Source organism: Capricornis sumatraensis, chromosome 3, assembly GCF_032405125.1.
Source record: "Capricornis sumatraensis isolate serow.1 chromosome 3, serow.2, whole genome shotgun sequence".
NCBI classification, from domain to species: Eukaryota; Metazoa; Chordata; class Mammalia; order Artiodactyla; family Bovidae; genus Capricornis; species Capricornis sumatraensis.
In genome coordinates, this window is record NC_091071.1 from 50988002 (window position 1) to 51001584 (window position 13583).

The following is a 13583-nucleotide window of genomic DNA, read 5'->3' on the forward strand; positions in this document are numbered from 1 at the left end:
ATGTGAAACGCCAGGCTGGATGAAGCACAAGCTGGAATCAAGATTGCCAGGAGAAATATCACTAACCTCAGATATGCAGATGACACCACCCTTATGGCAGAAAGTGAAGAGGAACTAGAGAGCCTCTTGATGAAAGTGAAAGAGGAGAGTGAGAAAGTTGGCTTAAAACTCAACATTCAAAAAATGAAGATCATGGCATCTGGTCCCATCACTTCATGGCAAATAGATGGGGAAACAGTGGAAACAGTGACAGACTTTGTTTTCTTGGGCTCCAAAATCACTGCAGATGGTGACTGCAGCCATGAAATTAAAAGACGCTTGCCCCTTGGAGGAAAGCTATGACAAATCTAGACACCATATTAAAAAGCAGAGACATCACTTTGCTAACAAAGATCCGTCTAGTCAAAGCTTTGGTTTTTCTAATAGTCATGTATGGATGTGAGAGTTGGACCATAAAGAAAGCTGAGCACCAAAGAATTGATGCTTTTTAACTGTGGTGTTGGAGAGTCCCTTGAACTGCAAGGAGATCCAACCAGTCAATCCTAAAGGAAATCAGTCCCGAATATTCGTTGAAAGGACTGATGCTGAAGCTGAATCTCCAATACTTTGGCCACCTGATGTGAAGAGCTGACTCATTGGAAAAGACCCTGATGCTGGGAAAGATTGAGGGCAGGAGGAGAAGGGGACGACAGAGGATGAGATGGTTGGATGGCATCACCAACTCAATGGACATGAGTTTGGGCAAGTTCCAGGAGTTGGTGATGGACAGGGAAGTCTGGCATGCTGCAGTCCCTGGGGTCACAAAGAGTCGGACACGACTGAGCAGCTAAGCACACAACACACAGCATGGTGCTCAGAGCCCAAGTCCCGTTCAGTTGAGTTGCTGGCTTGTGTCCGACTCTTTGTGACTCCATGGACTATAGCCTGTCAGGCTCCTCTGTCCATGGAATTCTCTAGGCAAGAATAGTGGAGTGAATTGTCGTGCCCTCCTCCAGGGGATATTCCCAACACAGGGATTGAACCCGGGTCTTCCTCATTGCAGGCAGATCCTTTACCGTATTAGCCCCCAGGGAAGCCCAAGAATACTGGAGTCGGTAGCCTAGTCCTTCTCCAGGGGATTTTCCCGACCTAGGAATCTAACCTGGGTCTCCTGCATTGCAGGCGGATTCTTTACCAGGTGAACCACCATCTCTATGATTTCTTACTTTGACAGTTTGACTCCAAGGAAGCACAGAAGTGTGGCGTTGGCAAGGCACCAGGCTCTGAGGTAGTCCTGAATTGGAATCCCTCCTCTACCATCATTCTTTCCTTCAATAGACACTTACAGAATGCTGGTTATGAGCTAGGCACTGGAGACCCTGGAAAAGGCAGACGTAAAGCCCCAAGGTTAGTTCCTCCAATAAGCACACAGCTGTATTTAAACAATGCCATAAGTGTATGATGTAATAACAGCATGTGAAGGAATGCTAACTAAGACCAGGGCTGGGAAAGGCTGCCCTGAGGAAGTGATCTTTTAAGCTGAGCCTGATAAAGATCTATCCACGCAGAGTTGGAGAAGCAGCTTTCTGAGGATAGGGAACAACAGGTGACGAGCAACTGAGCTGAGAAAAAAGTTCAATTTTTGAGCAATGGAACAAAACTCTGTACGGAGAACAAGAAAGACGTGGACACAAAAATATGATGAGGAGGTAGGTGAGGGCTAAAGATTCTGAACTTTATCCTAAGAGTCTGGGCTTGATTTGTGGCAGTAGAGGGTAGGTACAGCCTTGAGCAGGGGCGTTTGAGAAGGAGAGCTGATAGGTAACAGATCGAGTAGTGGGAAAGTTTAAAAAGACTGTGGTCATGTAGCGACACCTAAGTTTGTCAGACATGCAGGATCAGGGCAAGATTAAGAGTTCAGTTTTACCTGTGAGAGAACCAAGCAGAGATGTCAGATGTGCCTTAGATACAAAGGTCTGAGTTAAAAGCAGCAACTTGGGTTACACGAATACACTCGGGCTGGCTTAGGGTAAATGAAGCCAGGCAAATGGCTGGAATCACCATGAAAGAGAATAGACTTGAGAACCCAGGATGGAGACCTGAGGGATTTAATTATTTAAAGGTCATGTGGAGAGGGTGGAGGCAGGAAAGAATACCAACAGTGAGCAGCCAGGAGAGCAGAAAGCCAAGTGTGGTCATAGAAGCCAACTTCACTGGATGCTGCTCTAGGTCAAGGGAGAGAACCCAAACCTTTCGCTGAATTTAGCAACAGAGGGGGTTTTGGTGGGAGAAGGAAATGGCAACCCACTCCACTGTTCTTGCCTGGAGAATCCCAGGGATGGAGGAGCCTGGTGGGCTGCTGTCTGTGGGATCGCACAGAGTCAGACATGACCAAAGTGACACAGTACGCATGCATGCATGCATTGGAGAAGGAAATGGCAACCCACTCCCACGTTCTTGCCTAGGGTCCCATGGGCGGAGGAGCCTGGTGGGCTGCCGTCTATGGGGTCACACAGAGTCGGGCATGACTGAAGCGACTTAGCAGCAGCAGCAGGGTTTTGCTTAACTGTTTGAAGGTAGAATTTCTCTTAGTCCAACCATGTCATTATTTTAGCTGCTGTGGTGATAGTATTAGCAAATTTGTTATTGCTTTCCCAGGGCAAGGGATGTCAAACCACGGTCTTCTTTAGGAATTGCATGTTTGCACTTATGAAGTATGAGTAATGTAAATTTCTTTACCTAAAAGGTTTTGTTCAGGTATGCAGATAGTTTGTTTTATGTGGGATCTTGGGAAAGACTTTAGCTTTGTTTGAAGGATTAACAGAATTTCATTCCAGTTTATGGGGTTAGGTATCAAAAAAGTTGTAAAAAATCAGGCCCTTTGGGGACGGAACAAAAACCAAAAAAACCAAAAAACAAAAAACATGCACAGAGTATCCTGCCAGAACAAGTGAACTAGAGATTCCCTTTAGAGATTCGGTTGATTAAATTAATACACGTAAAATTCAGACTAGTGCCTGGCATCTTTAGTATTGAACTATATTGTTATAAAAATCATTACATTGAACTCCGGGGTGCAGGGCAAACCTCAAGTTTATCTACTCCCATTAGGAGCATCAATTTAGTGCTCAGGACCACGAAGTCGTCCAGTTTAAAGCTATTCAGGTAATATCTGAATCTGGTTTGAACACTGCATTTGATGGGAAATAAATTCAGGGCGTGTGAAGATCTTTTGACACATGCTTGTGGTAAGTTGCTTCAATTGTGTCCAACTGTGTGACTCTGTGGACTGTAGCCCACCAGGCTCCTCTGTGCATGGGAGTCTCCAGGCAAGTATACCACTGAGTGGGTTGCCATGCCCTCCTCCAGGGGAGCTTCCTAACAGGGATTGAACTCACGTCTCTTACGTCTCCTGCATTGGCAGGCAAGTTCTTTACCACTAGAGCCAGCTGGAAAGCCCTGACACACGCCTGCTAGTATCCTTTCTTTCCCACTATACTTAGGAGAACCACAGTGTGTCCAGACCTAGAAAGGGTGTCAGCCCTAAGCGGGGATGGATGCCAAATGTGACCTTGGTATCATGGTCACGAATGAATACTGTGGGTGGAAGTCTGGTTGGAGTGAACTTCAGTAAATAGGTAAAAAGGTTGAAAGGGTGAAGGTGAATGGGAGGCAAGAGATGGAAGATGAAGGACCAGGGATATGCATTTTAAATTGGTATATATTAGAACATTTTAAATACATTTCTCTAATAGCAAGAAGGGAGAAAAGGATGGGTGCACACACAGGTAAATTAGGACTTTTGGTGTGGGAAAACCAAGTCGTCCTTGGCTTGATTTTGATTTCTCTGTGAAACGCCCAGGTCATGAACTGACAATGGGAAAACAGAGGGACATTAGAGATCTGTGGGACAGGAGAATATTCAAAATAGTCTTCAAAAGTTCTTGGAGCAGGGCCGTGAGCTGTCTAAAGAGATGTACCACACATCACTCAGGAGTGTGAACCTCAAAAGCCTTAGTTCTCTCGTCTGTTAAAGAATAACAAATTGAGTTACTAGTATTTCTGGATGGAGCTACCATGAAGAGAGTCCATAAAAGCTGCCTTTTTTCAGTGACGCTGGTGGGACATAACCATGTAAGAGTTCAAAACAATATTAATATCACAGTTTAAAATATCCAGGTTGTTCTTTCAAATGTAATCTCTTTCTCTGGAGTATCAATTTGATTAAATTGGTTGCACTACTCTACAAAGTTATATAAAAATTCATGTAATGAACTTTAAAAACACATTATGCAATAATAAAGCAGCAGAGTATTTTTTTTTTTTTTTAAACCACCATTCAGTAAATGTTGTTACACTATGAAACATCTAGTTTTCAACAGAAAGGTTTTCTAAGGAGATGATTTGGAGCCTTCCACATTTATCAGATGCCTTTTCATTATTCTTTTCCATTTTTGCAATTCTGGATCCAAACTGCATGGCCCGCTTTGGCAGAAGAGCAGAGGCTGTTAGACCAAGTTCCACTGCTGCAAGACGCAAAATTAGTTTTTCACCAATTCCACGGGGTAAAGTCAAGTTTGCCTTTTCCCAGACTGGTAGGGAATTTAGAAAGGAGACAACATTTTCATCCAGGAAAGGAAATCTAAAATAAAAAGTATAACCACAATTAAAAAAAGTTATCTCTTGTGATTGTTTGTATTTTATTCAATATGTTAAAATTTAAGGTATAAATTAATCATTGAAGGCACAATTTTTCTAAATTAAAAATATTCTATTTATATAACTTTACAGCTAAAATTTAATCACATTAAAAACTATTTCACAACACTTGTCTAATTGTAATACACATTCTAAAATGTAAAAAATTTTTCCCTCAATAAATAAAACAAATTAAGCCTATGATGTCAAGAAATAATTTCAAATTGTTTCATAAGGTATCTTCAGGAATGCCTTGAAAATAAGCATGGTCTTGAGTTGATAAGTCAACCTGTGTCTGCTCTTTACATGTCTAAAGAAACTGAACTTAAGGAATACAACTCTCTGCTCTTTAGGTTCCCCTAATTTCCTAGCAAATTCTGTTGTTTAAAATACTTGAATCCCTCCCCCATCCGCAATTACACTAGTGTTTTATATTTTACTTTAGCTTAAGCAGAGAGATGGGAAAGGGTAAAGGCATTCTTTAAACAGAATATTTTATAAAAATGAATTGTGAAAGCAAATTTAAACAAGAAACTAATTAATAGAATATGGTTAATATGTATGCCAAAATCCGTAATAAACTGGTTTAGATCCAGCCACCACAGTGGTATTCATTCAACTACAATTCTGCATTAGCTGTTTTAAACATTCTTCATATCCATTTTTACCCATGAGTATCATATGGCGGGGTGGCGGGGGGTCTTTTAGAATTAACTGCTTTTACTGAATAAAATAAATTCTCTTTTCTCTAACTTAGCTGAAATGGGCTGAATTATCTCTCATATACAGATACACTTCAAAAGGAAAACATTTTATACACTTTGTACTGTGGTGTTACTTATTCCTTTCTGATAAAATTTTGAAAATTATGTTAATTTTACACATCAGAACTGGCAACATGGGAATAACAAAGTAGAGACAAGGAACAATGACGTCCCAGAGCTGGTATATTATGATGTTCCAACTCCCACAAGGCTCATTTGGACTCCTTGCATGCTTGTACCCCTGCAATAAAACTACCACTTAATAAATTAACCTACTTGAACAAACTTTGCTTTTTATAATTCAACGACACATCCTTTTCCTTAATGCTTCAAAAAGTTGTATTCAAGCATTTGTTTACTATCATCAGAAATATGTTGTAGGTAAACACAAATCCCTAAGATTAAAGAAGAATATACACATGTAAGTGCCTTGATCTCTGAAACTATTAAGATAACTTGGAATGTTTATAACTAAATTGTGTTCAAAACACCTATGATAGAGGGGACTCCAGTACTGGAACCACCGTTTAAATCAGTATGGATCTTGTTTTATTGCGCTTCATTGAGACTGCTTTTTTTTTTTCCTTAACAAACTAAAAGTTTGTGGCAACCCTGTGACGAGCCAAGTCTATCAGTGGTGCCATTTTTCCAACAGCATTTGCTCACTTCATGTTTCTGGGTGACGTTTTTGGAAATGCTTCCATATTTCACATTTTTCTTGTTGTATCTGTTGGGCTTCCCTTGTGGCTCAGTGGTATAAAATCTGCCTGCCAGTACAGGAGACCTGGGTTCAATCCCTGGGTCAGGAAGATCCCTGGAGAAGAAATGGTGGCAACCCACTCCACTATTGTTGCCTGAGAAATCCCTTTGGCAGAGGAGCCTGGTGAGCGACTATGGGGTTGCAAAAAGAGTTGGACATGATTTAGCGACTAAACAACAACAAAAACAAGAACAATTATATTTCTTATGGTGATATGTGATAACATAAATAATCTTTGATGCTATCACTGAGATTGCTTTTTGTTTTGTATTTTTAAATTAAGGTATATATATAAAAATTTAGACAAATGTTATGTTTACTTATGTCTAAATACATAAATACATATTTTAAATACTAAATACATACTTACATCTAAATACAGCAAACATAAAAGCATGCTGCTGCATACTCAATAAACTACAGCATAGTATAAAGATAGTTTTTGTATGCACTGGAAAACCAAAAAATTCATTTGACTTGCTTTGTTGCAATGGTCTGGAACTGAGCATGCAGGATTTCCAAGTATGCTGGACTTCCAAGTATGCCTGTACATACAAGAAATGTCTACAAAGTCAGGCTCTGTAACACTGGAGGAGGAAGCTTGGGAAGAAAGCAAACATTTCAAACAAAACAGAGCCCTTGAAATACCTCCCCTCAGTATTTCACTACCTCAAGTTTTACAGTCTTTCACTGTAGCCTTTAATCACGTCACTGTACCACCTTTGAAAATTACTGTAAAGCCATTTCTTGGAGAATGAGTTCTGGAAACACTGTTCCTCTGGCTCCTCTCCATCACTGCTTCTGACTAACTGTAATACAAAGCCAAGATACTGCTGCTCCTGTTACTCACCGGGACAAGTATCCAAAGAAAAAGGGACCTACAAGTCTCCTTTTTAGGTTCAGTCCACCGCTTTAACAAGATTACCGAACAACCCTGCAACAGACAAGAATTACCTTGCTTCTTTTCCATGATCACTGATAACTCTATCATCACGACCAAGATTTCTAGAGGAAATTCGACCCAGTTCCATTTCGATTTCCTTATTCAGTCCTTCCAGCCCATGTGCCAGGAAGCGGACCCGATGACGAGAATAACCTGCAAGCTGCTCATCTGCACCAATTCCAGTAAGAACTACCTACAAAGGTTGAGAGAAATCTATGTCACAATATTACCTACCACGCAGTACAGAAAGTAAAAGCTTAAAAAAGTTATAACCCCAAAGATAACATTTTCAGAAAAAATCTACAAGGCAAAGACATAAGATAGTAAAATATGCCCAGTTTTTACAAAGCCATATACTTTGTGTTGTAGTTTAAATGCAATTAAAAGACGCTATATTCTTGCAATTTGTGTTAAAAGCTTTAAGGGTCAAAATTAGGTCTCAGAAATTCTGAGCAGCTGTGTCATACCTTTGCACTGCTCTGATACGGCTGTGCTCCATCCTGGGTCACTAACCAGCCAGCTCCTCGGGAAGCAAACCAGACTGCACAGCCAATGCTATCATCCAGGACTGTATCCAAGGGCTGGATTAAGTGCGATATTTGAGTTCTTCTTAATCTTTGCAGTTCTTCTAGAGAAACATTAATTTCAACAAAATTCCAAATCCGTGAAGGGTTGGCAGCTTGCAGTTCCTTCAGTCCTGCTCTTCCTGTGACTCGATCTGGTACATTGAACTGTTCACCCGGGCTGGCGGCGGCAGCAGCAGCAGCAGCAGCACTTTTGCAGAATTCTTCAGAGGGTATTTCACAATGATTTTTCTTTTTTCTCCCTTTTTTGTTAAAATTAACTGGTACAGTCTTTTCTTTAGTCATGAAAGCCACATTAAGAAGATCAATTGGTTCATCTAAAGGAATATGATGGTCAGCAAGGGCTGCGATGACCATGGAATCAATCCCTCCAGAAAACAGAATTGCGACATTTGCTTTCCTGTTATTAGTTTTCAAAACGTCGCTTGGTGCCAGGTTTTCATCCCTAGGTAAACACAAGACACGTCTCTTGACTGCGATGCTCAGGACACCAATGAACTGCTGAACTACTTCCTTCGTGTGTCCATCAGTAAGAAAGACCCGAAGGGTCTCTCTTGTCAGTGGACTCCTGGAAATGCTGCTGCAATGGGTCTCAAATGCAGCCTGTGGCAACGCCTTGTTTAAAGGGACAACAGGTTCTTTAAGATACAGTTTGGCTTCATTTACTGCCACCAAGACAAATGTTGGCAAGTCTGCTGAAATCTCAGTCAGGCTATTAACACATTCTCTGATATCATCCCCCCCAGAATTGTATTTCCAAGGATACAACTTTAAAACGACAGACTGGGAAATGGAAACAGATTTGAGATCAATTCTGAAAATTCCAGATGCTGGGACCTCCTGCCACTGATCGGCCACTCCAGACGCCTGGGTGCCAACTGAAGAGAGGCAGAAACTCTTGCCCAAGTTACTAAAATGCCAAAGCAAGCTACGACGACCAAAAAAGTCCCTACCAAACCATAAAGAATGGCTAGATGCTTGATAAAATATAAAAGACCAAGGACCTTGGACTTTTGAGAAGAGCAACAAAATATCAGATTCATTCTTGCAAGAGCAAAGATAATGAAACATGACTTGAGTATCATTCTCTTCGGCTTCAACCTTGATCCCACTAAAGACTTCTCCATTCCACAGGAATACATTGCCTCGTTCATCTTCCACAGGCTGGGCAGTCAATACACCTCGTAAGTGAAGGACGTGGCCAGAGAACAAACACTGGTAGTTAACACTGGACCTTAGGAACTGTTTACTACTATTGGGCCCCCGTCGCTTAAGATTACACAGTAAATCCTCTTTCAAATCTCTGCTAAAATGCTCAACAGAAAAGCTCACTGCACAACAAATGCCACACATGGCTATGGAAAATCAAGCTGGCTATTTCTTGACTGTGGTCTTCTCCGAGTTTTCTATTTCTTGATATTCTTTCTTCAGCTCATCCAATATATCTGTGGGAGAGGGGAGAAGACACAGTAAAGAATAAAAATTCTTGAAGCTTCACCTAGTAATTAAAAGGCAAAACAAGCTATTTTTCCAAGACTGAACCACATATGTACTGTGCTAGTTTCAATAATAATTTACAACAGACTTCTGATGAAGAATGTTTATTATTTAGGAATCTAGTTTCTGCTGTTAAATGCTTATTTTGACCCAGGCATTGGGCTATGCACAGTTTATACACATATCATTTTATTTAAATTCCGTGAGACTTGGCAGGCTCAAAGTGATTCACTCAAAATCAAAAAGGCAGAAACTGGTAGAATAATCTTTCATACCTATATCTGACTAAAATTCCAAAGCTTACATTAATTATTGTGGCTTTCTAACACATCTTATAGTTCTTAAATTTGATTTTATTGTTACTGTTAACTCAGCATTGGAAGGCTAACTTGAAGAAAACCAAACTATTCCACTAATTTTATTAACTGGTATACCACCATCCAATCTTTAGATATATATATTTATACATTCAGCTGTAGACAGTATAATTTAGCCACCATCATGAATTTCCACAGAAAGCCCACAAAAGAATTTCTTTTTGTTTCTGTATAATGTACCAAAAAAACTTACTTTTGCTTTCAGAAAGCATTTCTGTTCGGTCTGCAAGAAAGAATATGTTGCTGTTCTGTTGCTGCCTATATACTTTCTGCAAAACATAATTTAGGCTAATATCATGATTTGATCTAAAAGGTAGATGTCAAAACTCTGAACCCTATAATTGCTTACTATTGAACTTTAGTAACATGTTCAGAACAATACCTTGGCAGATAAAGATAAACAAAGAACTCACCCATTATCCAGCTATCTAGAAACGGCTACCATTAACACTGAGGTAAAACTTTTTTTTCTCTGAATATACTTAATATCATTTTTCGTCAGTAATATTATAGTTTATCTGGGCATTTAGATGTTGCCAACTTTTCACTATTATAAATCAAACTTGTGACGAATGTCTTTGTAACTAAATTTCTGTGTACTCCATGATACTTTCCTAATGTATCAATTCCTATAAACAGGAATCAAACTGAATTTGCTAGATCAAAATATTACACAGCTTTAAGACTGATATATTTTGCCAATCTGCCTTATACAAAGTTTGTTATCAACTGTAGCTTAACTGCTAGTACTCCACATATGAGAAATGTCTAACCTGTTACCCAGTAACCTTTAAAAGCTTTAAAGGGCTCAAATCATTTCTTAACTTTAAAACACAATGTTTGGCAGTATAATGACACACTAAGCAGAAGCTTGCTTATCTATGAATATATTAATGAAAATGGAGTTAAATAACCATGTTAAGGATTTGGAAGCTTGGAGTAAAAACCTGAGGAGGTAGGGAGAGGAAGTGGTAGCATTTATCTTTTTTAAAAAATAAACAAACAAAAAATAATTATCCACATTCACTTGTATAGCTTCTTCTCTTCTCAACAGATTCAAAGTTTATGTCAAAAGAACACACCAAATTCCAGTACAAAATAAATACCATTATTGACTAAAGCTCCAGGATAACATAGTACAATCAGTATCATTTGATTCACAGGTAATGTCAATTGCATATGTTGGGGAAAGATTATCAGCAACTATGATTAATACATAGATTTATACAGTTGATATCAAATCCTCCCACATAGTATTCAGAGTAATGCTAATAACTCACCCTGTTCTTCTTCAGGTTAGAAAGTTCATCCACAACAACTTTTTGTTCTTTAATCTATTGAAATAAAGAAAACTTACTAAATCAGAGATTATCAAAGTATGCTCAATAAGAGCCCGTACTCGTGCCTGGAAAATCCCATGGACAGAGGAGCCTGGTAGGCTGCAGTCCATGGGGTCACTAAGAGTCGGCCACGACTGAGCGACTTCATTGTCACTTTTCACTTTCATGCAGTGGAGAAGGAAATAGCTACCCACTCCAGTGTTCTTGCCTGGAGAACCCCAGGGATGGGGGAGCCTGGTGGGCTGCCGTCTATGGGGTTGCACAGAGTTGGACACGACTGAAGTGACTTAGCAGTAGCAGGGCTCAACTAAATGGAAACTAAATTTCTTTTAAACTCTTTTCAGTAATGATAGTGATACTGCAAACATGATTGATTACACAGTGTCACTAGAGCCTCTAAACAGTCTTATTTTGTAACCTCTGACGCCTGGGGATCTGTCATACATCAGTGTAAGCGGCATGCTGCTGCTGCTGCTAAGTCGCTTCAGTCGTGTCCGACTCTGTGCGACCCCAGAGATGGCAGCCCACCAGGCTCCGCCGTCCCTGGGATTCTCCAGGCAAGAACACTGGAGTGGGTTGCCATTTCCTTCTCCAATGCAGGAAAGTGAAAAGTGAAAGAAGTCGCTTAGTCGTGTCCGACTCTTTGCAACCTCATGGAGGAGCCCACCAGGCAAGAGTAAAGGGCATGCTATGGTAGGAATCAGAGCAGGCTGTGTGCAGGCTGAAAATTCATTCCCCACAGATGTGTACCCTTCTGCTTTCCAGCTGCCAGTCACTATAGTGACTGATTACAGAGACTGAGTTGAATTCCAAGACTGAATTTGTACAACTTCCTTTTAAGGCTTATGTTTGAATAGCACTTTCCCATTCATTTTAGGAATGGTAGGTATACTTTAGAACTTCAGACAAGGAAACTGTAACAGAGGAATCAGAGATGTGCCCAAGATGCCAGTGTCAGTTTGGGACAGAACCAAAGTATTATCTCAGACATCTATTACCTGAAAGATTATAGCCATCCTCATTTCAAATATTAAAATTTTTTTTTCTTTTTTCCATTTATGGCGTTATATTGGCTCCCTTTTGTGAGGGGAGGAGCAGAAGAGCAACAATGAAATAACATTTTTAGGAGCATGCTGCTGCTGCTACTGCTAGGTCGCTTCAGTCGTGTCCGACTCTGTGCGACCCCAGAGACAGCAGCCCACTAGGCTCCCCCATCCCTGGGATTCTCCAGGCAAGAACGCTGGAGAGGGTTGCCATTTCCTTCTCCAATGCATGAAAGTGAAAAGTGAAAGTGAAGTTGCTCAGTCTTGTCTGACTCTTAGCTACCCCATGGACTGCAGCCCACCAGGCTCCTCCATCCATGGGATTTTCCAGGCAAGAGTACTGGAGTCGGGTGCCACTGCCTTCTCCGCTCCAGCTAAATGAAGGATAGGGGAGAAGAAGGTTAACAATGGCTAAGGAGAGACCAGTTAGGAAACTTTTGCAGGATTCCCTATGAAAGATGCAAGGGGCGGGTTTAAGATGGTTAAAAGTGTACACAGTGATAAAGGGACACCTTACCAAGGGGCCTCAAAAGTGAAACTGATAGAGCTTCGTGACGGATGCAAAGATGGGCTCCCAGGTTACTGGCATGGACAACTGCATGGATGGCACTGACACTTTCTGAGACTGCAGGCAGCAGATCTAGGGTGGGAGGTAATTTCTAAAAGTTTTAACTAAGAGTACATAAAAAAAATCCAACCGTGAATCTCAAAGACATTAAGCTGGGAGAGGCATAAGCTGTGATTTCACTACATGATGTGCTGGGAAGGATAAAACTGTCCTGATGTAGAGCAGATCAGGGACGGCCAGAGCTTCTGGGCGGGGGAGAGCATGCCTATAAAGGGAGTCTTTCAGGGTCGTGGAACTTGTCTATATTCCAACTGTGGTGGTGGTCACACAAATTTAGAAACATGTTAAATATAGAGAAAACAAAAAAGAGCCAAATTTTACTGTATGATACTTAAAAAAATATGTTAAAAATTGATAAGAAAAATAAAACCAACTAAACTTCCGCCTTACTACCATCTGGGTCTAATCTCGGGGCAAGTTTCAAGGTGTCCCTTTAACTGGACCTCTCGCAGCAGGGCAAAGTCGAGACAGGAGCACGCGGCCACCGAGGCTCGTCTCCGGCGGTGAGCAGCCCGAGGGCCATGTTACCTCGTCCCGCACTCACCTTGCTGCTGAGCTCGTCCTTGTGCAGGGTCGAGCTCTCAGCAGGGACGGGCCCAGCGCCGTCCTCGGGTCGCTCACCCCGGCTGGGCATCTCCGCGGAGAAGCAAACACGCAGCGCGCGAAGCCGGGCGGCACTCCAGCAGTTCCACGTCCGCAGCCCCTGCGCCTCTGCGTACCCCGCGGCTCCAGCCCCTCCCTTTCAATTTCCGGTGAGTCCTGTCAACGGCGTCTGCGTGCTCACTGGAACGCCTGCGCAGGCCGGATCTGGGCTAGCAGTAGTCGCGCGCGTGCGCACAAGTTAGGGGCCTGACCGGACCCTAGCCGATGGGATGTTGAAACGCTCTTTACCCTGTGGCATCTAGTAGACTGTAAATTATATGCGCCCCCTAGTGGTGACTATAAAGAATAGAAGCTCAGTAGATATACC

General features: G+C 41.5%; 3 protein-coding genes across 4 annotated transcripts in view; all 3 read right to left on the reverse strand.

Moving 5' to 3' along the window:
- Positions 1-3848, reverse strand: part of ANKAR (ankyrin and armadillo repeat containing) — a 59614-nt gene extending 55766 nt beyond the window's left edge. Inside the window, exons 1-2 of the mRNA XM_068967173.1 lie at positions 3766-3848; positions 1206-1358 (exon numbers count right to left, since the gene is read on the reverse strand). The gene's annotated coding sequence lies outside the window, so the exon portion shown is untranslated. The remainder of the gene's footprint in view (positions 1-1205; positions 1359-3765) is intronic.
- On the reverse strand, positions 3669-9081 carry ASNSD1 (asparagine synthetase domain containing 1). The gene is made up of 3 exons (XM_068967174.1): positions 7612-9081; positions 7156-7337; positions 3669-4621 (listed from the first exon to the last, which is right to left on the reverse strand). The coding sequence occupies exons 1-3, from the start codon at positions 9079-9081 to the stop codon at positions 4348-4350; spliced, it is 1926 nt and encodes a 641-aa protein (XP_068823275.1). The 3' UTR covers positions 3669-4347.
- On the reverse strand, positions 9048-13290 carry ASDURF (ASNSD1 upstream open reading frame). 2 transcript variants are annotated; one of them, XM_068967175.1, is made up of 4 exons: positions 13158-13290; positions 10883-10936; positions 9796-9871; positions 9048-9173 (listed from the first exon to the last, which is right to left on the reverse strand). In XM_068967175.1, the coding sequence occupies exons 1-4, from the start codon at positions 13245-13247 to the stop codon at positions 9103-9105; spliced, it is 291 nt and encodes a 96-aa protein (XP_068823276.1). In that variant the 5' UTR covers positions 13248-13290; the 3' UTR covers positions 9048-9102. The 2 variants fall into 2 exon arrangements, with proteins under 2 accessions (XP_068823276.1, XP_068823277.1); XM_068967176.1 differs by having other exon boundaries at positions 9156-9173; positions 9796-9825.
- Between the last annotated feature and the right edge of the window lie 293 nt (positions 13291-13583).

Coding starts and splice junctions, on each gene's coding strand:
- ASNSD1 (XM_068967174.1), bottom strand. CDS start 9,081: ATGTGTGGCATTTGTTGTGCAGTGAGCTTTTCTGTTGAGCATTTTAGC. Junction 7,338..7,611: donor CGTATCAGAGCAGTGCAAAG/GTATGACACAGC, acceptor CAACCTTTGTAG/GTAGTTCTTACTGGAATTGG. Junction 4,622..7,155: donor GATCATGGAAAAGAAGCAAG/GTAATTCTTGTC, acceptor TTTTTATTTTAG/ATTTCCTTTCCTGGATGAAA.
- ASDURF (XM_068967175.1), bottom strand. CDS start 13,247: ATGCCCAGCCGGGGTGAGCGACCCGAGGACGGCGCTGGGCCCGTCCCT. Junction 10,937..13,157: donor AGGACGAGCTCAGCAGCAAG/GTGAGTGCGGGA, acceptor TTATTTCAATAG/ATTAAAGAACAAAAAGTTGT. Junction 9,174..9,795: donor AATGCTTTCTGAAAGCAAAA/GTAAGTTTTTTT, acceptor CCTCTCCCACAG/ATATATTGGATGAGCTGAAG.